General features: G+C 44.3%; 1 protein-coding gene across 1 annotated transcript; it reads right to left on the bottom strand.

Annotated features, from left to right (window-relative positions):
• Nucleotides 1-1423: 1423 nt before the first annotated feature.
• Nucleotides 1424-27654, bottom strand: SLC38A8 (solute carrier family 38 member 8). The gene is made up of 11 exons (XM_079988328.1): nt 27220-27654; nt 18842-19032; nt 15418-15616; nt 13198-13351; nt 12073-12177; nt 9317-9374; nt 8645-8759; nt 6462-6609; nt 5061-5260; nt 3163-3214; nt 1424-2837 (listed from the first exon to the last, which is right to left on the bottom strand). Exons 1-11 carry the CDS (start codon nt 27221-27223, stop codon nt 2735-2737), a joined length of 1329 nt encoding a protein of 442 aa, XP_079844454.1. The 5' UTR covers nt 27224-27654; the 3' UTR covers nt 1424-2734.
• Between the last annotated feature and the right edge of the window lie 8 nt (nt 27655-27662).

The following is a 27662-nucleotide window of genomic DNA, read 5'->3' as shown; positions in this document are numbered from 1 at the left end:
GGTGGTGGTGCCAAGATTTTTCTGCCAGATGTTCTTGGCATAAGCACACCCAAGACATGCTATCATATCCAGGGTGCAAGGAAATGATTGAAATACATAGTATGGAAGACCCATAAAGTTCCCTTTCTTTTCAGATTTTTCCCTATCCCCATCCTTTTGGTTTTCCCTCTGTTGCCTTCACTTTAATGCCAGTGCATGAATAATAAAAAAGCCTCAATGTACTTAGATTTATTTTTATTTTTAGCTGTAAGTAGCAGCACCGAGTTACTTCACTAACTTAAACATACTTCTTTTCTTTTTTGAAAGAACCATTTCTAACCGGGATTGAAGCAGGCAAAATTTAAATAAATAATAAAATCTTCAGGAAGCAAGCTTACTTATCTTCACTTTTGACTATAACCTTTGATAGTTTACATGTACCGTTTTAGAAATAAGATTATTATATAGCTCTAAAGTGTAGCACACTGCAGGATGTCAGTATTAGCCAACATATAAGCAATTTTACTATTATATACATATCTATTATGCGCTATTGTATATGACTTAAGTGCAGATAACCAAATAAAATTTAAGAGATAAAAAATTGCATTCTGCGTAGAACCCTCATTGTTTTCACCTGCCCTTAAGACCACATGTCATTTCAGATTGGGGAGCCCATCTATCCTACGCAACAGAGGGCAGTCCTCTGTTTGAAAGACCAACTGATCCAAGACCAGTTTAAAGATAAAGAACCCTACGATGGAAAAGGGGGGACCTCTGCAGTTTTCATCAACAGTCCACACCTGGGCAGGTCAGTCTTCCCCACTATGGTGAGGCAGGAAGAACCAGCTGCACAAATATAAGATGGGAACAGCTGAGTTGCCAGCAATATGTGTGAAAATCATCTAGAAGTCTTAGTAGACCACAAGCTTAACATGAGTCAACAGTGTGATGCAGCAGCAGAAAAAAAGCTAATGCTATTCTAGGCTGCATCAACAAAAGTATAGTGCCCAGATCAAGGGAAGTAATATTCTCGCTCTATTCTGCCTTGGCTAGACCACACCTGGAATACTGTGTCCAGCTCTGGGCACCATAATCTAAGGAGACTATTGACAAGAGGAGGGCAACGGTTCCTTATGAGGAACAAATATCTAAAGGGCTGTCACATGAAAGATGGAGCAAGCTTGTTCTCCTGTTCCAGAGGGTAGGACCCAAAACAATGGATTCAAGTTACAAGAAAGGAGATTCCAATGGTAAGCCATTGTGGGAACAGTTTGCTAACTAAGATTGTCCTCTATCCCATCCAGCTAGTCTCTTCTAATGTTTTTAAGTGTATATATAGCATGGCAACAGTTGCCATGGTTCGCAGGGAGGAAAGCAAATGAGCCGACAAGGGAGAGGAACTCGGTTGGATGGGGTCAGTACTACAGAAGCAACAACAACTTTGGGGCTCCAAGATGCCTTGGCTGGCCCTGGTCCTGAACCCTGCTGCCCTCCAAGCAGCCCAGCCACGTACATGGAGAAGGAAACCATGGTGACTTTTAATGCTCTACCCATCTGAAAGTGTGTAGCATACTGAGAGGGAAATATATTAAGTGCCCCAAGCTTCGGGGGTGAGTTTTTAGATTCACATTTGAGATGCAAAGCCAGCCTTTTCTCCAATGACACAATGTTTTGGATTCATCCTCATTTTCAGGCCTTCATTGACAAGTGTTTGGCAAGAACAACCCTAACATAAAAAAGAAGTTAGCAGTTCCTTTCTGCAGGATAAGACACCAAAGCCTAAAAGGGGCAGGAGAGCCTCTTCTAGACAGGTTTACAAAAAAATGGCCAATTTTTTATTTCAAAACTTCTGGTACCTGGTTTGGGCCAGGGTGGCAAAGCCTGGACCATCTAAGGTGGTGGAGCCACTCGAAGGATCAGGTACAAAACCAGCTCCCCAGCTGCCAACTATACTGCGCTGACCCCACCTGTGTCATCTTCCTTGGCTCAGCAACAAAGGACTCCTAAACACGTTCTGAGGTCTCTTGCAGCAGTGTATAAAATGGCACAGCTCAACAACCTGGCATTCTAGCACCCATACATTGGTGATATATTTTAAGCATGCACACTAAGTGAAAACAATGCTCCTGACAGTTACTGAAAAATAAACAAATAACAATCCCCGTTTCACACATCCACAGAACTTTTGGATGCTATCCTAATAGATAAATTTCTTTCCCAGAGCCTCATTTTTCCCAGAGCCTCATTTAGGGGGTGTGGGTTGGGGAAAACCCTAGAAATCCAAAGCCCTTTTAAGAACATTCCTAAGAGGAGGAGGAGTGAAATGGAGAGCAGAAGCGGCAGAATGTCTTTTATGGAAAGCTTAATGTTTTCTCAAGAGTCCTCTGTACTTCGCATACATCTAAGTAACTTTGTGCGACGAGCAGCTTTGGGAGAAATCCAACAGCTTTCTGTGGTTTGAAACATCAATGAAAATCTGCACTACAACAGACAACCAAGGAGCATTTGCTAGAGAAAACGGGTCCTATCCAACAGTCTGCAGGGGAGGAGGAGGGGGCATTCAATGTATGGAAAATCACAGCCAACACATACCTATATTAGATAGCGAAAAAGTGGCTATTATTAAAATTATGCCCAGCTGGTAAAAGCTGCATAGTACTTGCCCATATCACTTGGAAATACCCATCAGGCTGTGCAAGTATGAAGACAGTCTCTGTCATCTGCTACCATCGCAACTGCCTCCACCGGTCGACTAGACTTTGTATAACAGTTCCATGAGAGCGATCGTCGTGCTTTGTCCAAAGATGAAGGCTCCACAAAGGACGGTGACAATTCCCCATGTAATTAAGCAAGACCTGCCAAAGGGTGGGAGGGAGAAAAAATGCCGAGCTGTGTTACCTTTTTCACAGTCATGGAAATAACTGCCGGCAAAAAGCCAGTTATGATGGGCAGGCCACAGCCGGGCCTATGAATTTCAGGGAGTCCCGCGTGGCACACAGTGTGTCAGCTTTGCTCTCCAACTCCCATCAGCCCCAACCAGCATCCCCAAAGATGGGAGCTAAAGTCTAAAAGCTCTGCCAGGTACAGACTGGGGATGCCTGCCCTTGGCCACGAACAGCTCATATTCATAGAATCATAAAATCACAGCAAGCAAAGGGGGCTGGGAAGGTACAAACATACTTGGTCCTTGGCTTGATAGGCTCCATCTCCACTGCACACACCAAACACAGTCCTGCAACACAAGAGAAATCACTTTGCATTTGTTATCACTAATAATAATTACAATCAATCAATCTATCAATCGTAATTATTAACAATTGAGAGTCAGTGTGGTGAAGTGGGTCTAGGACCAGGGAGCCCGGAAGCTCTAACTGGTTGACCCTGGAGCATAACCTACCTCACAGGTAGGATGTGGGAGGAGGATGGGGAGAACTGTGTGAGCTCCTTGGAAGAAAAGGTCGGATATAATACCTAAAATACTATAGACTGCTTGAATCACTGTGCATTGAAGGGCAGAATAGAAATTAGATAAAACAAAATGGATGTTTATTTTGCATTTAATCAAATCCTCTTTATCTTCCGAATATTCCTCTCTAAGGCAGCTTAACCATGTCTGGTTCCCAGGGTTGCAAGTACGGAATGTGACATTGACTGCTTTAACAACGCCATCTAGTCATTGCCAAACGCTCCTCAGCTTGATTTAGCATATGGGTCAGCAAGATGGGCTATTTTCCAAAAACAGCAGCCAGTTCTCTCACTCCAAAAAAGAAAAGAAAAAGAAAGCAGGGGCGAGTCAAATTCCAGAAATTCAGATCCCCCTCACAGCATCACTGACATGAGCGGTCATGAAGCATCTAGTTTCCAGCTTGTCTTTCCTAATGACTCATGAGACCTGGCAAACTACATTTCCCAGGCTCCTTGACATGGAGTTCAAATCTAAGCCAGATAAGAACTTCAGGAGCACTGCAAACTGAATGGAAAGTATTATAAGTTGAACAAGTTTGCATTCCCATCAGATGTGAAGGAGATAAGTGTACAACCTTGAGGAGACATCTGAAAGCAGCCCTGTACAGGGAAGTTGTTTAATGTTTTATTATATTTTCATATAGGAAGCAGCTCAGAGTGGCTGGGGAAACCCAGTCAGATGGGAGTGGGGTACAAAAAATAAAATTATATTATGATTATGATTATTATGATTATTCCAATACCAAGTAAACACAAACTTTTGCAACTTCACATCTTCTCTTTCTTTTAAAGTACATGCGCACCCAAACTTCTAGTCTTTACTGCTGCCAATAAATTATTACAAATGCCAATTCCAAATGAAGCCACAGAAGAATTGAGAGGTAGGGAAGAGGGGCAGGGGGAGAAGAGAGCTCTAGTAGGAAATGCAGTGACCAAGACCTCACACATGACCACACCTTTCCCCCATGACTAGCAGAAGCAGTTTTCCATTATTATTATTTTTAAAGCTGGTCTGCAGCAGTGTTTAGCTTGCTGTTTACATAAGCAGTCGAGTTTAGCTTCTTCTGGTAGAAAATCTGGGTTGCTGTGAAACAGAACTTTGATCAGTTTCCTTCTCAAGTACAAAGCTCTGGTCAAAACCTTTCGTTGTGATAATCAAGGCACCAAAAAAGAAATCTCACTTGAAAAAGAAGTTTGCTCCTAGGAAGACTGCTTGATAATTAAATCCATCACTGAGGACTTTGCCAGGAGGACAAGGAGGAGGCGGCAAAAAAGCAAAAACTTTCATCAACCCACAAACTTTTTCTAGATGATTAGGATTGGGGAGGAGAAAAATCAATTTCCCTGAGAAAAATGGAGGATAGCTGGCCAAGAGCAATGGTGACACCAATTCTTGGAGTCTCAGGTGAACAAGTGGGGAGTTTGCTGCTGCATTCAAGACCTACTTGCAAGCTTTTCACCGAGCTTCAGTTGGCCACTGTGAGAACAGGATGCCAGATGATGGGCCTTTGGTCTGATCCAGCTTGCCTCTTTTTGAGGGGCTAAAAGATCAGCCATTGTTATGCAGATCCCTCACCCTCTCTTACCTCAGAGAGCACGCAACATGGTCATACCTGGAAAAATGAAGATGAAGAATGCGCTGATGCCCCCAATGACACTGATGACGTCACTGATGTCTGGCACAAAGAGGGCAATGACCAATGTGACCACAACCCAGGCAGTAGTGAGAGTGACCCGCATCCACTTCTCGTAAGGCTCAGTTGTCAGAAGGTAGCTGTGCTTGGAACTCAGGCAGACATCCTGTAGGACTGACCTAGCATAGACATATGGGCAATTACACACAACAACAACAACAACACAACAGGATTCTACTTTACGGAAGTGGCTGGTTCAGTTGGTGGAAGAGGGGGAACTTTCCCTAGATTGGAAAGGGCCATGGTTCAGTGGCAGAGGGATAATACATATTTGGAACAATGGACATGGCAAGGGAGTTGAATGTTGATCTATACAGTGGTACCTCGGGTTACATACGCTTCAGGTTACATACGCTTCAGGTTACAGACTCTGCTAACCCAGAAATATTACCTTGGGTTAAGAACTTTTTTTCAGGATGAGAACAGAAATCGTGCAGCAGCAACGCAGCAGTAGCGGGAGGCCCCATGAGCTAAAGTGGTACCTCAGGTTAAGAACAGTTTCAGGTTAAGAACGGACCTCCAGAACGAATTAAGTTCTTAACCCGAGGTACCATTGTATGTTCCATGAGTAACTTTTCTTCTTTGTTGTAACACATGAAAATAAGACTACATTTATAATCACAGGAAGAGGAGATAGAATTTATTCTGGTGGATTGCTTTTGAAATGTGCATTTTCTGTTTACCTCAAAGTTCTATATCTCTTAGGTTCCACCTCTGACAGTGTAATCCTACATATATATCTACTCAGAAATTAGTCCCAATGAGTTCAGTTGGTCTTACTCCCAAGCCAAGTAGATATAGGATATATAGGACCGAAGTTGCAATCCTAAACTGATTCGCCAGGGAGTACATTCCATTAAATTCAGGAGGAATACCTCCCGAGTAGACATGGTTAGGATTGTGCAGTAATTTACTATATGTGTTTTTCTTTGGGAATAAAGGGTTGCTGTATTTATCAAAATGAGATTTAGTTCAAATGGGTGGGGGCAAGAAAAATGGTGTGGTTTGAGGAGGTAAGGGATGGGCCAAGGAGGCAGCCCTGAATTTTGGGCTCCTCAGAAGAAAGGAAGGATATAAAATGGAGTAAAATACCATTAATTTAAGCCATAAATAGTTTGGGCGCAACAGGTTGGATTTCATTCTAAAGCAGATATGCTGTATTATAAATATGGTTATGCTTGAGAAAAATGAGCCTGTTCCCAGAGGAAATCAGGCTATGCTTCTGACCAGAGGAGCTACACACAACGACAGTCCTCATTAAGCAGAACAGCATTTCCGTCAGGGTCAAAGCATAGGAAAAGCAACACTTCTGCTCCTTACCTTCCCAAGAGGAGGACAATGGGGTAGATGGTGATTATGGAGATGCCAAACAACAGCCGAGCTACAATGACCAGCACATCATTTCCTGGGTAGGACATCAGGATGTCAGCAGCAACATCAGCACCAAATGTCAAATAGCCATAGAGCCCTACACAGAGGAGCAGAGCATTGTGCTCTTTAGGTGTGGTAAGGAGAGCAAAATAAACTGCAGACCATGCTGCACCCTCTCACCAACACCCCCTCCCCAACTCAAAAATGACTGAACCAGCAGCCTTCATAGTAGGCTAACCTGGGTCCCTCCAGATGTTGCCCAAGTATGTCTCCTGCCACCCCTGACTATTGGGGCCGGTGAGAGTTGGAATCCTACAGCATCTGGAGGGCCACCTCTGCTGTTTATTATTTATTTAAATTATTTATATGCTGCTTTTGGCCCGAAAGCCCCACACACACACACACACACACAAACCCAGAGAATGTGATGTTAATAAAAAAGGGGGAAATACAGCAAAACCAATTCAATATGTCAGGCATAGAACCAAACATAAAGAACAAACCATTTACAGGGTCATGTACCTGCCAGAAATTCCTAAGGGGAAGGGAAGTCATCTACTGGACACTAATTTGGAAAGGAGGAGGAAGAAAGCAGCCTATCTAAACTAACACACTGGGGGGGGGGAATCCTGCCCTCCCCTCCCCCCAATGTTGTCATTCTTGGATCTCAATCAAAACAACCAACTGTGTATATCATGTGTTTGCTTTAGCCCTGTGATCTCTTGACTCTAGATTAAGTTGCCCTTGCTTGCTGAAGGGCTTGCAGGTAGCTGGAAGGTTCTGTGAGTCCCTTCACACAATAAGAGAACAGAGTTATGAGATAGATATAGATAGATAGATAGATAGATAGATAGATAGATAGATAGATAGATGATAGATAGATAGATGATAGATAGATGATAGATAGATAGTGTTATGTACTGAGCTGAATCCTAGAACAATAGGATCCAGAATGGAGCAGTCTGATTGGTCTGCAGGAGCCACCCAATCCAGCTCCAGATGGAAATGAATTAGCGACCTGATTGGCTTGCAGGAACAGCCCAGAATTAGCCAATCACGCGGGGCCCATTGTGTAAATAATGAATATATAGCTAGATGTTTTGGGGAAAGTTTCATTCATTGCTACTACGAGCTGAATAAAGAGCATGAAATTCACACTCAACTCCGAGTATATTTCACTGGCAACGAAGGTGGGATCCCACTGAGCTGACCACCGCACACAGCACTGCAGCACCACCGCCTGCCACACCGCTGCATCGCACCATGCAGATAGACAGACAGACAGACAGACAGACAGACAGACAGACAGACAGACAGATAGATAGATAGACAGACAGATAGATGATAGAACTTCTTCAAGCAGTGGCGGAATGGAAAAAAAATTAAGCTAGCTCACCACAAGGGTCTCCAGAATTTCATCCCCGGCAAAGTCCCTAGTCACAGCAGCAAGGACAGTCCAAAACAGGCAGGCAGCAGAATCGATTCATTACACACACCAAAGAGGAACACCACAAAGCACAACAATAAAGGCTGGACGGCCATCAGTTGAGATTCTTGTATTGCAGGGGGTTGGCCTAGATGACCCTCAGGATCCCTTCCAACTCTACAATTCTACGATTCAATTTATAAGGGTCAGTATCACTGCAACCTGATGCATACTTTCCTGGGGGCAAGCTCCTTGGAACGCAGTGGTGCTTCAGACTGCCTAGGTTCCATACATTGAGCTTTGACTAAAGATCTTCAGGTGGCTAAAATGCAACCTTTAGCTTTTAATTAGAAATCCCCGAAATGTTATGAATAAGTGTTACCACAATTTTAAATGCTAGCACAAAGTAGGAAGCCCATCAGAGACAAAAGAAAGTAGCCAGCCCTGGTAACTGGCCATTGCCCTCATTTTCCAACTTCTTCAATGATAACCTGTCACAAACAAACTTGAAAAGCTTCGTCATCACCTTGTTCACTGGCCAGACTCAGGAGAATCTGTCTGTAAGCCTGGTGGTCCAGCAGACATCATTGCTCCTGCTCTGGAAAAAAACTTTCTCTCACCTATGCCACTAAGGGCCCTAAACAAATTAAGAGCTTGGTACAAAATGGTACCAAGAGATGGAGCAAGTAGAAAGGAGCTTGCTTACCTGTCAGGGAATATATAAGCAAACAGAACAGCATGGACATGACAGACACCACAATCCAGTGGGAGAGCTTCTTATTACTCATGCTGCTGTAGATGGTGATGCACGCTTCATGACACTGAAACACAGAGCTGATGTTGGAAAAGGCTGGTACGCATTCTGCCTCCATTCCTGGAGTCCCAAAGCCATCACTGTCTGCCTGCCTTCTCCCCTGCTCCATATCAGAACTGTTGATCTCGCCCACACCTGAGGCAGTCTCCCACCTTAGGGGCCTTCCTAGAATAATTGGTGTAGTGGATTAAGAATGACTGTGCATCCTCATGGGATTTGTTTGGTAAAATCCAAAGTTCCCATTGTCCACATAGACTGCTCCTGCTCAGAACCCATTGCGTTAAAAGAGAGGGGCGGCTATCAGATGTTTCTGGCCAATGTCCCACAATTGTCTCCTCCACTGATCAGCAGCGCTGTGCTTGGTTGATTTACACACCACTTGTTTCAGGAAGTCAAGCAAAAGAGGACTCCCTTTTCTTTATTATATCAGAGGAGTTAAACTTGAATGTAGAATCTTGCATCATTTCAAGTGGAAACAAATAAATAAAAATGACTTGGAAGCCTATTTTAACAACGGGAGAGGGAGAAAACCAAGAAAGGAGGAGAAAAGGTTAAACTTCTTACCTGAAATCCAAAGCAGATTGTTGGGATAACGCTGAACATTGAAGCCCAGGAAGAGACCCTGCAAATGTGATAAAGGGTGTGTGTTAGCATCAGAGCTGGCCAACTCAGATGTCAACAGCCAACCAAGCAAGAGACCAAGGGCCTTACTCAGTACATATATGGCAGCTTCTTCTACTGAGTGAGGGCAAATTACAACCCCTACCTGCCAATTCCTCCTCCAACACCACCTGTTGTTGTTGTAATTGGCATCCATCTATCTCAAGAGACAATGGAGTGTGCCTCTGAGGGTGAAGTCACACCACTGCGTTAGCAGCACTGAAGTGACCTCCCCATGGTGCAAGACTCCCCACTTGGCCTCACAATGTGGACCAAAGGAAAGCAGAGCAATACGTTTGGCACCAGCTTGGCTGCAGAAGTTGCCAAAAGGAGCTGTACAAGGTAAGATCCAACCATCTTAGGGACTACACTCCGGATTTGTGTAGGGTTTACTCCTTAGCCTTCACCCCCTGCAAGGCAGCAGAGGTTAAAGATCAGTGTTTTCCTTCTCCTAGATGGGCTACCTTCCCAGGTTGATGAGCCCCATCTGCCCTTTATTGTACTATTCAAGATTACTCAGTTCTCAGTAGTCCCATGACATCAGACCCTTTGTCCATCTGGACCAGTATTGCCTCCAATGACTGGCAGCAGCTCTCTGCAGTTCCAGACAGGGGACTTGCCCAGCCTATGACCCAGGGGCACTGTGACATAGCTAGGGAGTGTGCAACATTTGCCCACCTTTTGGTGCTTATATTCTTGCAAGTGGGACTGGTTGCCTCTGCTGTATTCCTGCATTTTGTTCTGCTAGCGGTTATTACAGTCTCCATTTGCTGGTGACTCTAAGTTTGTATTGATGCTGAAGTGGATCTGACTGTGACAGACTCCCCCCTCAACAAAGATGCAGTGTGGCGGGTTTTAGGTGTTTAAAATTAGATACTCCCTGCCAGCAACACTTGGGAGGTTGGAGATTCTCTGCATGTGGCAGCATTTACTAATATTCAGCAGCAAGGACTTTAACATCAATTAAAGGGAAACTGTGATCACTTATCCCTTAAACTGGTAATAAATTAAGGATGAGACACGTTGGAAACAAAACAAGTTTTATTTATGCACACTCAATGAGGGTTAACGCTTAGTGGTTACTCTGATCAGGCACAAAAGTAAGAATCTCTTTTACAGACGCAATAAGGAACTTTATTTACGACTTCCACATCAAAACTGTTTCTAAATAAACTGATTCCTCCTAGATCTGTTAATCCAGTGAAACACTTCTAGACTCTTTCTGGGATCTCATCATTCCCTTGAAGGAAGCTATCTGGTTTGCCCTGCCTAGCAAACTCCTAACCACCCAGCTAATATCTTAGCCAAGCCCTTGCCAAGTCCAATCCAAGCCCAGTCTGAACACTTTCCAAGTCCCAACTGCTAAACTAACAGCTTCTAGATTTTAACTCCCCACTCTCCCCTGATTGCTGGACACTCCACCCAGCACTGATTGGTTGCAAGGTCTTCAGGGGGATGATCCAATGTCCATCTGCCACACTTTACTAGTTGTAAACATTGTATTTTTTTGGTATTTTTTGTGATGTTATTATAATGCAGCAAAACACTTACAGACTTATTTGCAGTATGAAGAAGTACATAAACTACCTACAGAAATGTGTAAATTTACTGCTGTATTTTTTCATTACCCCAGAAGTGGGGCAGAGATATGCTTTGTTGGGGGTTCTCTGCTCCACATGCAAAAATAATGTGTCTTGCCTTGACTTCAAGTGGAGCAGGGCACCATCTGCTACTCTGCCTTGGGGAGAAAAATGTCTGCAGATACCCCCAACTCTGCAGAAAATTAAGCAGTAGAAGGCAGGTCCCTTCTGCATCAAGCATATGTCACTACGGGTTGTAGCCAACACAGCCATTCAGCTTGCACAACATAACTTCACCCTGCTCTCCTCGGCATTTGCTCCTGCACCCTCAAAATCAGCTCCAGAAGCTTGCAGACCAGAGCAGAGCAGATTTTGGGTGCATGCAGGGAGAGAAGAGGAAGATGAAGTCGCCTTGCTCAAGTGGAACTCCGCATGTGCAGCACTGAATGAAACACTATCACTCTTGGGTACCGAGTCAGTTATAACAATGTCATCTGCTGCAGGTAACTGGTGTGTGTGAGAGAGAGGCGGGGGGGGGGGAATGACAATCTATTTTACACACTTCAGGGATACAGTGCTACCTCAGGTTACATATGCTTCAGGTTACATACGCTTCAGGTTACAGACTCCACTAACCCATAAATAGTACCTCAGGTTAAGAATTTTGCTTCAGGATGAGAACAGAAATCTGTGTGGCAGCAGTGGGAGGTCCCATTAGATAAAGTGGTGCTTCAGGTTAAGAACGGTTTCAGGTTAAGAATGGACCTCCGGAACGAATTAAGTACTTAACCTGAGGTACCACTGTATTGACATGGGCCATGTGCATAGGAGAATCAACAGCCAAGCTCCCTGGAGACTCTTAAGAGGTAAACAACTTCCTGCATTGCAAGGGGTTGAACTGGGTGGCCCTTGAGGCTCCTCCAAATCTATAATTCTATGAACTGAATTATGGCAGGTTCCAACATGACAGCAGCACAGCAGCACATCCATGCAAGCCAATGGGGTGGATGAATCGTGCCCATGGGACTGATGTTTGATAATTCCACTACCAGCCCAACAGCCAGCCACGCCAACACTTACCCGGAGGAACGGCGATGTTCATGCTTGACTACGTAATCGGTTCTGAGGTAGTATTTTATTACAATGACAAGCATCAGGTAGCAGGCTGCCAAAGTACCAAGGATGCTGGAACACACAAACGGAAAAATTAAAAGACTTTGCCTCAAAGGAGCTCAATGCTCCCCTGCATTCAAAAGGGCACCGTAGGGTCTTCTACAGTAGGGATGTGGCAAATAGAAGCAAATACAGCAAAACTGCATCCAGGATAGAGATTCTAATTAGACGTTCCAGCAAATGAAAAGCTTTTATCCTGTGAACTAGAAGATGCTTATGTTGCCCAGAAAGGACATTCTACAAACAGGAGTCACCACTGGAAAGGTTCCTCACCTTGGTAACCACACACCTCAATTCTGATGCTGGGGACACCTGGAGATACACTTCATGACGTGCCTTAAAACAGGGAAGGGCAGCCATAGCTCAGTGATAGAACATCTGCCTTGCAGTGGGGAAGGTCACAGGTTCAATCCCCAGCAATTCCAGGTAGTTGAAGAGCCAACACCAGTCACTGCAGGTAGTGCCGAGCTATATGGACCAAGGGTCTGACTCTGCATAAGGCAGCTTGCTATGTTCCTAATGGTGAGGAACCAATGGCTCTCCAGACCTTGTTGGATTACATTTTCCTATCATGATAGCTGAGGCTGCTAGGGGTCGAACAAAATTATTATTTAAAATGAGTTCCGAACAACTTAATATTTTTAAAATTCCTAAGTGGTGTACAAACAATGAAAATCAGCACAAAGGCAAAAAAAAGAAGATAGAACAAAAATCCAGTGATACAGGGTACCTATCTGTGCAAAAGGATAGGTCTTTACAAGACATCTGAAGCACATAATTGATGGTGGTTCACATACAGTATCTAGCTGGTCAGTGTTGGGCCAGGACCTGGGAGAACAGAGTTCACATCCCCACTCAGCTGGGTGGTATCACGTGATTCGTCATGTGACATGTCACACGACTGCGTGCCCTCAATGTGGGGGGGAGGGCAAGTCAGTGCCCCTGCTGAGCCCTTAGGAGCAAGTTTGTTCACCATTTGGCCCAGTCTCCAGGCCACAGAGATCACAAGAACAAGAACAACAGAGCTCTTACCTTGTGTATTTCTGGAATCCAATTTCCCTTGGAATTGAGAGGGGAAAGATAACCAAGGCACACAAAGCAGACAAGGTGAAGCGATGGTCTGTGAACCAATGCTGACGAGAGATGCCACCACTCAAGGTTTCATTAGGGTAGAAAGAATCACACACTGGGGAAAAAGGGAACATAAGGAGGCAACGAGGCTTTTCTCAATGTCCGGCTACCAGCCGAGATGTATCATGCAGCTACCAACAGTAGGGTGGGGGACTTCTCCATGGCGGTGCCATGTCTGTGGAATTCCTCAGGGGTGACTTGTGCCCATCAGGGCTGGTGGGACAGAAGGCAGGGAGTCCCAGAAGTAAGTAGGTGGCGCCAGAACGAATGACATGCAAAACCAACTAATTCAAGTTCTGCCTCCATCACCTTCCTGCCGAGCTCTACAAGGGCAACACCGAAACTAAGGGGAGGAAGCTGAAAGGCAGGGCCATGCCCTGGACTCCTAAGGAAGCAGGCAGGTGGGGGTTTGCAGAAAGCAGGCTAAAGTTGGTGGGGCAGCACCCTATTTTTCCTAATGGATTCCACTGGAATTCCCTCCCGTCTGGAGTAAGTCAGGCCCCTGACTCTGATGAGTTTTGAGCACCAGCTTAAAACTTACTGTATTTTTCTCTCTATAGGACGCACTTTTTCCCCTCCAAAAATGAAGGGGAAATGTGTGTGCGTCCTGTGGAGCAAATGCAGGCTCCTTGGCTTCAGCGATAGCAACGCGAAGCCTCCGAAGTGCAGAGGGAGAGCTCCCCCTGTGCTCCAGAGGCTTCCCGTTGCTTTCACTGAAGCCCCCGGAGCGCAGGGAACTGCCGCTGCACTCCGGGGGCTTCAGGCAGCTATCCGCAGTGGCGTAGCGTGGGGGGTGCCAGGGGTGCCAGGCGCACCGGGCGCAACTTGGGCGGGGGCGCACTCGCACTAGCAGCTCTCTGCCCCTACTAAAATCCACGGGTTAGGGAGCCCGCGCTCACTCGGCTTGGCAAGGAGGTCGCAGAAGGGGGAGAGCAAAGCCTTCTGCCGCGGGCAAAAAAAGGAGAGGAAGCCGGGCGGGCGGGCTGGCTGGCTGGCGGGGGTCTGGCTGCGCCTGCTGCTGCCGTTGCCGTTGCTGCCAGGCTTTGACAGCTTGGCGAAGCGGAGGGAGAGGAACTTTATGGTAATTGCGGCTCTCTCTCCACTGGCCACCTGGGTAGTGAGCCAAGCCGAGCAGGGAGTCTGGCGAGGGGGCGGGAAGAGACTTTCCCCCCTTTTTTCCACCTCGCCTGGTCAAAAAGGAGAGCCGAGTCTCCTCAGGGCGCCCTCAGGCAGGGCAGGGCAAGACAAGCAGAGCGAGGAGGAGAGAGAGGGGAAGGGGGGGGGAGCAGCCAGGAAATGCCGCGGTGTGGAGGGGGAATCAATTAAGGAGAGAAAGCGAAAAGCCTTGGAGAAAGGGAAAAAAGGAAAGAAAAGAGGCAACTCCGGGAGAGCGCGGGGGAAAGAGAAGCCTCGCTGCTGCTGCTTGGGAGAGTAAATTACTGTACTTGCCTTGCCCCGGGTTAGGGGGCGCAAATTACTTGCCTTGCCCCGGGTTAGGGGGCGCAAATTACTTGCCTTGCCCCGGGTGCTGATAACCCACGCTACGCCACTGGCTATCCGCAAGCCTTTGGAGTGCCGCAGGCATTCCCGCTGTGCTCTGAAGGCTTGTGGATAGCCGCCTGAAGCCTGGAGAGTGAGAGGGGTCAGTGCACACCGATCCCTCTTGCTCTCCAGGCTTTGCTTCACTGGAGAGGCGCTGCACAGTTTTCCCTCTCTGCACAGCGCCCCTTCAACGAAGCGGGAGGAGAAATGGAAGGGGCTCCGTTTCTCCTCCCACTTCGGTGAAGGGGTGCTGAGCAGAGAGGGGGAGAATTTTTTTTCCTGTTCTCCCCCTCCTATGTTCCGGTGCGTCCTATGGTCCGGTGCATCCTATAGAGTGAAAAACACGGTACCTGCTCACTCAGACATTTGCTGTCTCTTAATTCACAGGCTTGGTATGATGCATTAATGGCTTCCAGTGATTTTATCATATATTAATATGCCGATCGTGTTGTCATTAATTATGCACAAAAACAGCACTGGTATTATTTACACAAAGAGCCGCATAAAAAATATTATTAAAAGAGGAACAGCTGGGGATTTTAGAGGATGCTGAAAGAGTTCTGGGGTCAAAGAACTCACATTTTTCTAGCTGGTCTCCCACGACTCTAAGAAAGGCCACCGAGATCATGAACAGGTTCAGAATGAAGCAGACTTCACAAAGCTTCCCAATGGCAGCCCCACAGATCTCTCTCACCACACCCTGGTACGTTGTCTGGGTGCTGATGGAGGCAGCATAACCCAGAATCACCAAGCCGCTAATCAGGAATATCAAGGAACCCTGCCAAAGGGAGAAACACCCAGAGACAAAGAGGAGAGAGCCGTGAGCCTATAGAGGAGTAACAGGAGTAGCCATGATCAGGGTGAGCTCAACTAAGCCGGCAAATTAGGCAACCTTCCTAGAATTAGATGCTACCAGTGCCTACTAGCCACCATGCCCCTGTGCAACCTCCAGCGTGGGAGGCACTGTGCCTCAGCATGCCAGTTGCCAGAATACCAACCTGGTGCCCTCCAGGTATTTTGGGCATGCTGGCTGGGGCTGATAGGAGTTGTAGTCCAATGCATCTGGGGGAGGCTGGCCTAACATAGCAAGACGAAGCAAATGCCTCACACGGGTTTGTTTGCAACAGGACCATGAAGGTCAGAGATTACGCCAGGAGTGATAATCTCAGAGGTTCGTGTTTATGGAAAGATAAGCAATGACCCAGGGTGATCCAGCAACATCATCATTTCATGGCCTCTGCAAACACTTACGTGTCCTTTCAAATCCATGGAGCTGGAGCACACCAGAGAGGGTTAGGAAAGGACAGTTCAGTCTCTCATGCCAGATTTCTAAATCAGTTTGCTGTTTCATTTTACTTTTTACTCGCAAATTATCAGCATTTTAGTGTGCATTTCTTCTAACATAGACATTTATGCAAGCAATATTCCCTAATAAAGAGCGTTTTTGTCTGTTATATTCAGTAGCATATTGGAGAAACTCAGCCAGATGGGTGGGGTATAAATAATAAATTGTTATAAATTATTATTATAATACATTTCCTTCACCCTGCATGCACACACACGTGGAGAAGCTCATTGCTAAATTAAAAGATGTGCAAGTTTTGAAGCGGAAATGTAGTTTTGCAGGACAGGAACCCAACCAACTGTTTTAGATTTTATTATTATTACTGTTATTGAATTTATACCCCACCTTTCTAGAAAAATATACAAGGTATCTTACATACACAACTGACACAGTAAAGAATAAGGTCAACGTACAACCTGAAAATGAAACAAAATGCAACCTAATATTGAAAAAAAACCAAAGTAAGAAGCAAAACTAACAGCAAAACAAACAAGCAGCAGTTTCAAAAGTAGATCACTCGATGGAAGATGGGAAGCCACATCCCTAGACAGGCTAGATACCAGCAAGGCAAGCAGAAACTATCACACTAATTCAGAAATGTTGCACATCCAGACCACAGTCCCAAATCCTCCGAATGATGTGGGATTGCCATTGTCCTGCTTGTTGGCTTTTCAGAGAAATTTGGTGATTGTCAGAACAAAACCCTGGACTAGATGGATTTTTTACCTGACACAGCAAGGTTTTTCTGACATTGTCAAAACTCATGCAAGAGCCAGGCACTGCATGGAGAAAGGATTTTGCTCGCTTAAGAAGCAGCTATAATGGAAGACACAGGTGATAAGTGGACGAAAGAGCTTGTGAATGCTATCAACATCTCAAGTAGGGAGAGCCTCAGAGAACCCGACCACTGATGCTAGCCCAGACATAAACTCACTAGCCAAGCTGTCTTCTCTTGGTCCCAGCAGCAAAGCAGAAGTCCAAGTTTAAAACGGGGGAGAAATGAGGCAAACAGTGCGCAAACCGAAAAACAGATCTCTTTCAAAAATGTGCACTCCTCCGAATTCTGTGATGCAGTACTCTAACCAAGGCAATGCATATGAAAATGCATTGTATTAGGAAGAACTGCTTGCAAAAATGAATGTATTAGGAGAAACGTGTGCTAAAATGTTAAGAAATCACAAACCTGAGCAGAAACGTAGAAACCGAACTTAAGATTGGAAAAAGGAGAAACAGAGGGGAACTGGCATTGACAAAATAATTCATCCCTAAGTCACAGCATATTTTGGAGTGTTAAAATCCATTAGCTGCACCAGTTACAGATAGGTAGCCGTGTTGGTCTGCCATAGTCAAAACAAAATAAAATAATTTTCCTTCCAGTAGCACCTTACTAAGTTAGTTCTTGGTATGAGCTTTCGTGTGCATGCACAAGAAAGCTCATACCAAGAACTAACTTAGTTGGTCTTTAAGGTGCTACTGGAAGGGGAAAAAAATTATTTAGTTGCACCAGGCACTTAAGTAAAGATACTATAATAAGTTTGCGTTTAATAAGCTGTAGAAATAGAGTCAAGTACCAAATAGTTCTTTCCCCACCACAATGCGAGACTCGGCTTGCAGCAGCCCCAAATCATGCTGAAAATTCAGGGCTTGCTTTCTGCCAGTGATCACCAAAGAGAGTCCGTGAGGGTTGAACTAGGACTGGGAAAACCCAGGTTCCAAGACCATGCTCACCCTTGAAGGTTACTGCATAACCCTGAGTCACTCTCTCCCTTACCTCAACCTCCCTCACAGGGTTGTTGTTGTGAAGATAAAATGCAGAGCAGGGAGCCATGTACAATGCTCTGTTTTCCTTGGGGGAGGTGGGACATAAATGAAACTAATAAATAAAGCTCATTTCCAGAATCCTGTTCCAGTTCCTTTTTTTTCCCCTCAATTCTGTAATGTAGGAATCAAAACTAGGAAACTGTTTTCCTGCCCCACCCCCCGCAAAAGAGAAGAGTACTGCGTTTATTTGCAGAAACCACTAGAGAATCATCTGCACATCAGGAATTGGGGAGAAATCCTGTTCAATTCAAGTGTGAGTGCAAATCAACCTGATTCCCACTTTCAAAAACAGTAAGTGAACCCAAACACAGCATTGCTCCCAAATTCATGCTCCTCTGAATGTTGTGATGCAAGTGCTCCATAAATAACGTGAGGTGGGGAATGTGCATTTGAGGGAGAAGCGTGCAAAATGATCCACATATTAGGGAAAACAACATGCAAAAATGCATAATATTTAGGAAATTTGTTTGCAAAAATGTATCAGGCACAATTGCATACAAAAATATGCTGACAAATTTTCGCGAAGACTTTTTAAAAAATGTATGTGCAAATTGCTGCAGAAATGGGGTGTCCTGAACTTATGAGTGGAAAAAGGAGAAACTGAAACTAATAGATTTCCCCATCCCTATCCACATACCATGGCTGGGAGGGGAGCCTTGCAAAGCAAAAGAAGACAGTACTAGGTAGATTAGAAGTAAAATAAACTATTAAAAATGCAATGAGGCTTGTTTCCAAATCCACTTGGCTAGGACCAGACCCTCAAAGCCTCCACCCACCTATCTATTCCAGCAGCCTGTCACTCTGCAAGAGATCTGATGTCTTTCCTTTGGCACTTACCAGCTCCACAAGGACAGCCGGGGTGACTCCTCCAGCCTTATTGAACGCCCAGGGGAAATTCAAGAGCCCTGCTCCAAGGGCAGATTTCAGCATGATAAAGACAGCCCCAGCGGAGGAGAGATTGGGGCTACCTGACTCCAGAGTAGGCTTGGCTAACAGGGTGATGCTCTCTCTAGCCAACTCCTCCATATCTGAAAGAGAAGGAGGACCAGGGAGTGGTGGGGTTAGTCTCTTGAAGCTGGGCAAATCCAAGCTGACTTGAAACAGGTAACAGATTCCTCCGCCGATCTTTGGTGGGATCAATCCATTTATTTTTATTTTTTGCTTTGTAAAAGGACCAAATTTCAGAAGCATTAAGACGAAGTGAGGAATAGAGTGCAAGTTTCTTGCCCTCCCCACCCCCCAGTCTTGGACTGAAGGAATGGCATGCATTGTATATCCATGTTAAAAATGAGCCAAGCCGTGCTCAGGGCTACGTTTTCTTCCAGTGGCTGCTTAATGGAATTAGCAGGGCACCAAGAAAGTAGCAACGATGCTTGAGATTCTGCAGGGAGATGTTTTGCAAACAGAGTCCAACATAAGCAGTTGAAGGAGCAAGGAAGACTGGGACAGACATGTGCAACAGGGCAATGCAATGTCCTTGATTCACTGTGCAATTGTAAGCACACTCACAAATGCTCAGGGACACCTCCAGTTACAAACAAATTGTGTAGCTAGTCTTTCATGAGCTTTACAATGTAACTGTTATAGGTACAGCCAGGTTTCCATCCCCCCCCCCTTTTACAACCAAAAGGCTTTTGTCAATTAATAGCCACACCCTCAAGGGGAATCCAGAAATGCAGGCAGCTGCATTAGTCCATTATTTATATACATGCCCAGAGCAGCACTACAGTGGTACCTCAGGTTAAGAACTTAATTCGTTCCAGAGGTCCATTCTTAACCTGAAACTGTTCTTAACCTGAGGTACCACTTTAGCTAATGGGGCCTCCTGCGGCCGCCGCGCGATTTCTATTCTTATCCTGAAGCAAAGTTCTTAACCCGAGGTACTATTTCTGGGTTAGCGGAGTCTGTAACCTGAAGCGTCTGTAACCTGAAGCGTCTGTAACCCAAGGTACCACTGTATAGGTAAAGGACCACTGGACGGTTAAGTCCTGTCAAAGGCGACGATGGGGTTGCGGTGCGCAAATTATCAACAGAATGCTAAACTGTCGCTCCCAAATGAGAGAGGATGACAAGTTTATATTCAACTGTGAAATGAAGCCAAGACAGCATCCTAGCCCCACTTACCTGGGAGTAAGTCCCACTAAATTCAGTGATATTTACTTCTGAGTAGACATGGCTAAGATTGCAACCCTAGATGGTTTTGTGATGGGCAATTATCCACTTCATTAACTTTGCCTTAAAGACTTGTCTTTGCTGCAAAGGACGAACCCCTCAGAACATTCATTCATTTTGGAAGGGAACACAGAGGGGAGGAAACTGATTTGCAAATATCGGTTGATGGCTAAGATGTGTGTTTTTACTATGATACAGCTCCCGTTGCTCGGTCCCTGCTCCTGCCAACCTAGCAGTTCGAAAGCACATCAAAGTGCAAGTAGATAAATAGGTACCGCTCTGGCAGGAAGGTAAACGGTGTTTTCGTGCGCTGCTCTGGTCCGCCAGAAGCGGCTTAGTCATGCTGGCCACATGACCCGGAAGCTGTACGCCGGCTCCCTCGGCCAATAAAGCGAGATCAGCGCTGCAACCCCAGAGTCGGCCACGGCTGGACCTAATGGTCAGGGGTCCCTTTACCTTTACCTTACATAATAAAAAATAACCCACCATATCTTTCTGGAAGACAGACTTAATGCAAAATAAACCAACGGCAGGAGAATGGAAAATATAAGACGGAACTGCAAGTGAATGTTGGAAGTGACTGAGGTGCGTTTGTACATCCCTGATCTGGGCTGTATCACTTAGGCTATGCTACTGCAAGTGGAAGGAGGGCTCACAGGGCACATAGAAAAATAAAATTCTACACAGCTAGAAAACCAGCAGATCTGATAAATGGCTAGGCCAAAACTCTTTGTCCCTGTTGTACAAATGAAAAGGGATTATTGCATTCCACCACTCTATGCTTCCTCGTAAAGCAGATATTGCCATGATTTCCACATCCTCCCTACTCAAATATTTATTTCATTTATTTAGATGGTTTATTTGCCACCCTTTGCACAAAGCACGGAAGCACTTACAACATGGCAACCATTCAAAGGAATCTTGCAATTATGCATAGGGCCCATTGTGTACTATATTACAATAAAAACTAAAGGCTGTATTCAACCAACTTTTACTCTGAGTAGACCCATTAAAATTGACCATGACAGAAATTAATGGGCCTAAGTTAGTCATGACCATTCATTTCAATGGGCCTACTCAGACACAACTCAAAAATTTAAACCATACCATAATAAAACAAGGTAACAGCATATATCTCGAAGGAGGAACTGGCAGTAATTCCATATTAATTTCATCTAGAATAAAAACAAGAATGTTTTTGTCACAACTAAAGCAGCTTCTTCTCTTGAAGAGCATTTATCAACAGCTCAACCATCTTAATTCATTCTCCTATTTTCCAACCATGTGACCTTTTGATCTTGGTAAGCAGGATAAAGAGACTTTAATCAGCTGCTATAAGGAATTATTAATGGCTAATTGTGTCTGTCATCCCAATTATATATTTGCAACCTAAGGTGTTCCTGGCCATTTAAAGTGTCCTTTGCAGCCTTCATCATTGTGAGCTGCACAAAGGAATGTGGGCATAATTGGCTTGTATGATTTAGAAATTAGTCATTGGGCTGTAAAAGGTGCACTCAGCCAATGAGAAAGTCTCACCGCGGACTGGCGCACTTTGATACAATTTTGTTCTGGTTTTTCAAAGGCTCTCTGGAACAGCCTCTAATCTTTCATTAGTGACACTGTGGAAAGATCCATCTGCCAATTAGCAGAGACTTGAAGAGAAGAGGGCGGCTTGCGATTCTCACTCTAAATGAAAATGTATCCTTGTAGTCAGAATCCCAACAAGGAGAGCAAACTGCCGTAGTGCTCACTGGAGAAATCATAGTACTGTGGAGTTGGAAGGGACCCAAAGAATCATCTAATATCAACCTCCTGCAAACAGCTAAAAATCCATGACACATGGCCACCCAACCTCTGTTTAAAAACCTCCAATGAAGGAGAGCCCATCACCTTTCAAGGTTCCACCATTAGAAAATTATTTCCAATACTGTATTTAGTCAGGATCTCCTTTCTTGTAATTTGAAGGCATTATTTTCTGTCTTACTGTAGGTTTTGTTTCATTTTGAAAAATACCATTTTATTTTATGGTTTATTATTGTTTATATTTTGAATTAGATATATATGGGGGCACCAAAATGTTTTAAGTGCTTAGGGCCTCTAGAGGTCTTAATCCAGCTCTGCACCCATCCACTGGATCAGTTCCTGAGAAACCTGTTTGTACATATGATGCCTGCAGAAAACAGGCTTTGGCTGTACAGCCCATCAGCCAATGGGTGGGTGAAGCTTCAGACACTTTGATTAACTCTTTGCAACCCTCTGCACCCTGCCAAATATGGTCCCCACAGGAGATCTAGATCAGGAGATGGTCCATAGAGCCAACAGAGTTCCCCTTTCCTGCCCTAACACGAAGACCCAGATAGTTTTAACTGTACTATTTGAAAGGCTTTCCAGATCAAGTCCAGTTTAAAGGTAAAGGATCCTAAGAAGGGAGATGAGGTGGACTCTGAAATTGCCCACAAACAATGAGCACCTGGACAGGGGACTGAGCAAGAACACAGGACACCTGGTGGTCATAGTTTTCATAACTGTGTTCCCCACCCCAATTTAAATTGTAGCCATTGTTTCTAAAATAGGTATGGATTTAGAAGCAATGGCTAACATTTAAAATGAAAAACATACATGAGCATACATACAAATTAATATATGCATATTTCATGCAAATCTTTATTTTTTTGCAATGAGCAACTGATTACCTTAAGACCATCCTTATGCTCCCCTCCCTTCTTAACCTGCTCTTCTCTACATTAAGCCATTCCTCATGGTCAATACTTCCTTCATGGCCATAGCTACTTAAATCCTTTTATGCCTCACCCTTCCTCCAAGTTGCTCAAGATGGCATACACAGACTGAGTGACCCCAGTTTATTGCATTAGAAAGAGATGGACCATCCCAAGGTTGAACATCACAGTCCACAGAAGGATTCAAATCCAGGTCTCCCCAGCCCAAGTCCTCGGGGATGCGGAACATGTTGCCCTCCAGGGGTTGTTAGGCTGAAGCTCCCATCAGCCCCAGCAAACTTCACCAATGATCAGGGATGATGTTAAACCATAGTCCAACAACAGGAGTTCCTATGTTACTGCTCTAGCTGCATTACTGCCTTAGCTTTCCTAACATCAGACCAGCAAGCAGTCTCACAAGAAACCTTCCATTATTGCCCTTATCATCAGAGCCAATCCAAATGAATGGATGAAGTTTAGCCATGTTTACAAAGTATTGGGGGTGGGAGAGATTTTTAAAAGAGCACACTCACACAAACGAGTATCATTTCCAACTATGGGCAAATCTTTCAACTATAGAAGATGATATTGGAGAATCCAGCACAGAGCCTCCTCAGCTTCACTCTTAAGAGAAAGTGCTTTTTCCCCTGCTAGTTATTTATAATTGCACCAAGTAAAAAGTTTGGTATGCAAGATGTCAGCCTGATTAGAGATTATTTAATCATTTTTTTCTGCCTTCGTTAAGCTGTTTAACCTCTGCTGTAATCCTGGCTGAGCCAATGACTTGCTGGGTAACCTCTGGCAGGTCCCTTGACCTTGCCGATCCTTTGTCAACCTAGCTGGAAAATTGGTTAAGCTGCCAACTTCACAGGAAGGAATGGGGGAGGCCAGGAGGGAGGAGACGACCCTCTCCACAAATCATCACCATGATACACACATCACATTTTCGAATCTTCTGACTATGCAAGATAGTGAGGCAGCAATATGGCTTCAGGATTTCATTTTATTTTTAAAAGAAGAAGTTTGAGCCTTTCCACACAGGACAGACACACACTGATAATCATCCTCATCATTTCCATTAATTTATTTGTGAACCACCTTCCACACATATGTCCCAGGGTGCTTCACAAGACGTATCCTTGAAAGCAGTTAAAACAGCTATAAAAACAGTACAAGAACAACCGAATATAACTTCAAAAACAACACAGAGTGGACATCCAGGCCCAGAGACCTTTTCATCAAGCTAGAAAAGCTTGGGAAACAAAAATGTCTATTTCCAAAAAGATTGGATACTGACTTATTTATTAATTAAAATTTATATACCAGTTGATTTTTTTGAAAAAATAAAAATAAACCCTCAAAGCTGTCATATCTCAAGATCTAATGGTAGGTATATGGGTGATTTTCAGTTTTATTAAATTTATATCCCAGCATTACTCTCAAAGGAGCCCAGATCAGCAAATATTTCCAGGTCCCAGAAATTTATATAACAAGAAGAAGATTGATAGTGTGTGTGTGTGTGTGTGTGTGTGTGTGTGTGAGTGAGAGAGAGAGAGAGAGAGAGAGAGAGAGAGAAAGAAAGAAAGAAAGAAAGAAAGAAAGAAAGAAAGAAAGAAAGAAAGAAAGAGATTTCTCTATCCTAGAATGATGGGACATCCAGCCACGTGAGAGAAGGCCCACCCATTTGCTTCTGAATCAACAGAGTTCACTCTTTAAGATGCTGCTAACAGGTACTGTTCTTAGGGCTTGTCCCATGCCTAGAAAACATCTATCTGAGCAGTATTTGCTTGACCCATGCTTTCTAGGCACAGGTCCCCTTGCCTCACACTCCTTTCCCAGGGAAAACCCACTCTTTAGCACTAAATCAGAGCAAATGTTGATCTGGAGAAGCCCCAAATTGCTGTTTGCTCCACCTGAGAGAAGTTTTCCCCAGGGAAAAGTGTCAGGACAAGAAGAAGTGTGGATGAGCTTTCAGCTGAGCAGCTAAGGCCACTACCTTAAAAAATGGAGCTGGCTTGACTGGTTCAGCAGGTTTTCTCTTACAGATCCAAACCTCATAGATACAGAATCACAGACCTGGAAGGGACCCACAGGTACCATACAGCCTGACACCCCTCCCCCAAAATAAAGTATAACAATATGCTCTCACAAGGATGAGTTACTTTATTCCGTAGTAAGTGAATGGTTACCATTTATTTCTATCAAAACACCACACTTCACAAAATCAGAAGCTGCCTTGATGCAAGCCAGACCTCTGATCCATCTAACTCAGTACTGTCTACTCTGCCCTAAAAAACAACATCCCTCCAGGAATTCAAAGGGTTACTCTACAAAGAGATGCCTGGGAACTAAGGGAGAGAAGATTGTCACATGCCTTCTGCATCCCTTACCCTAGAGCTACACCACACCCACAAGGGTCTTGAAGCATACATGTCCCTTCCTTTCTCCACCCCTTAACCACCATGGACATTTTGCTTAGCTTGTAATGAAAGTATGAAACACAACCCTATTCCACCACATCCCTACGAGACAGAAGGTATCTACAACATAATTACAAAATAAATATTTTGAAAGGGATTCACCGAGGAGGATTCCCGTCCCAAGAGTCAATCTTCCTCATTCTTTCTCTTGTAATAGATTTGTGGTGCTAAATGTTTAGGTTTAGTAAATATTAGGATTTAATTAGAACTTGTATGTTATAACTGAGATATGTTATAAGACAGTCTCATTGTGTATTAGAAGGGGTTTATGTAAGGTGTTTGAGGTGTTTAATTAGTGTTTATGTGTAAAGACTGTGTCAGACCTTCAGAATATAATCGAGAGCCATTTTGATACTTTTGAGCATCAGCAATTAGCATGTGAAGAGTTAATTAACCTAGGTAAATGTCCTAAGTGTGCACCAGTCTTTAATCCTAGTCGTTGATGAAGTCAGGTGACCTTTGTTAGGTGATGCCAGAGGGGATTAACCATTACTACTTCAAAACATCAAAAGAACCAACCATTAGAATGCAAATGAATAAAGGAGGTTTAGTTTTTAGGAACAGCCGAATTAGGAAATATGGGACCAGGAAGGAGGAAAGGATTCATGCTTGTATGTGCCCAGAAGACCAAGACAGGTGGCAGAGCAAAAAAGGATGTCGGCAATGCAACTGTAAGGATAAGCTAGAATGTTTTGTGGTGCTGCTGCTGTGTGCTCATTTGGAGACTAAGGGTTGTATTTATGTGTAAAATAAACCCTATATTATTAAGACACTAGCCTCCATTGTGCCCAATCTCTCCAAAGGAACACAGACCCTGGGTGAGCACCTGGAACCCCACTTGAGTCAGCAGTGATTGGAGGTGGCACTCAACTTTCGTAATACTCTATTACAGAAACTGGGGAGGTACATATGCATGCTTTGAAACATAGTATCTGCAGACTGGGATGGATGAATCTTTCCATTTGGCTTTCTCATTTTTCCAGTCAAGTTCAGTTCCCCACATTTCCATATTTTTTTGGGGGGGGAGAAAATTGAGAAAATTCATCCGTGACCTAATGCACATTTCTTCCACTATTCACTTTTTGTAGGCTATTTCGCTGAATGTACACTCCAATATAATGCATTTTAGTGTTATCTTAACATATGCATGTTTATGCACACTTTCACACAACACATACTTTTTTAAAATACGCATACTTGTGCTGGAGAACCACACCACAAATTTCAGAGGTATTAATTTCAAAGGAAAGCTGCATTTCAGCTCTAAGGCAGTGTGAATTAAAGAAATTCACATATACAGTGGTACCTCGGGTTACATGCGCTTCAGGATACAGACTCCACTAACCCAGAAATAGTGCTTCAGGTTAAGAACTTTGCTTCAGGATGAGAACAGAAATTGTGCTTCGGCGGTGCGGCGGCAGCAGGAGGCCCCATTAGCTAAAGTGGTGCTTCAGGTTAAGAACAGTTTCAGGTTAAGTACGCACCTCCAGAACAAATTAAGTATTTAACCTGAAGTACCACTGTAAATACAAAACAAAATTTCCCCCTATTGTACAAGCGATAAACTTGCACACACAAAAGGTCTGCTACAGATCAGGCATCTCAAGCAGCACCATCCTGTATTCCCAGACATCCCCCCAAAAAAAACACACACACCCCAAAACCACCATTTCCCAGGAGGAGGCTCAAACATGCAGCTACAAGCAACAAGCAAGCAACACCCACAACACCGCAAACATATTTAAAGAAAAAAGGTGCAGGCAAAAGACAAGAGTTAGAGAAGCACAAAGTTATCCGATCAGTTTCATTAATATATAGAGAAAGAGAGAGAAGCAAGCAACTATACCCATGTTGGCCACGAACACCTTTTCTGCAGCATTCAGAGAGGAGAAGAGATATCCAGGACTAGTCCCATCATGGAGGATATCCTTAGGAAACTCCAATATAGAGGAGGGGGTGATCTTTGCTCCTGTCTCCTGACTTTAGGAAGGGGGGGGGGATAAAGTTTGTCTTTCTCAGATTGAAACACAATCTCTCCCTCCCCATAGCCACTCCCTTCTTCCTGCCTTCATGTTCTGCTTGTGGACAGTGGGCTATACCTATAGCCTCCAGCTGTATCCACTTGCTGGCTTAATCCTTGATTAGCTTAGCTCCATCCATCCCTTGCAGACCTGGCAACTGAAGAAGGCAGAGTTGATTTTCTCAGCCAGGCTGTTTGTTGAAAAAATAAGAAAACATCTTTAAGCATTTTACAAACACTGGAGCTTGGGGAATATTCAGCAGGATTAA

The sequence above is a fragment of the Podarcis cretensis genome (assembly GCF_951804945.1).
Source record: "Podarcis cretensis genome assembly, chromosome: 8".
Taxonomy (NCBI): Eukaryota; Metazoa; Chordata; class Lepidosauria; order Squamata; family Lacertidae; genus Podarcis; species Podarcis cretensis.
This window is presented reverse-complemented; position numbering and strand designations above follow the sequence as displayed.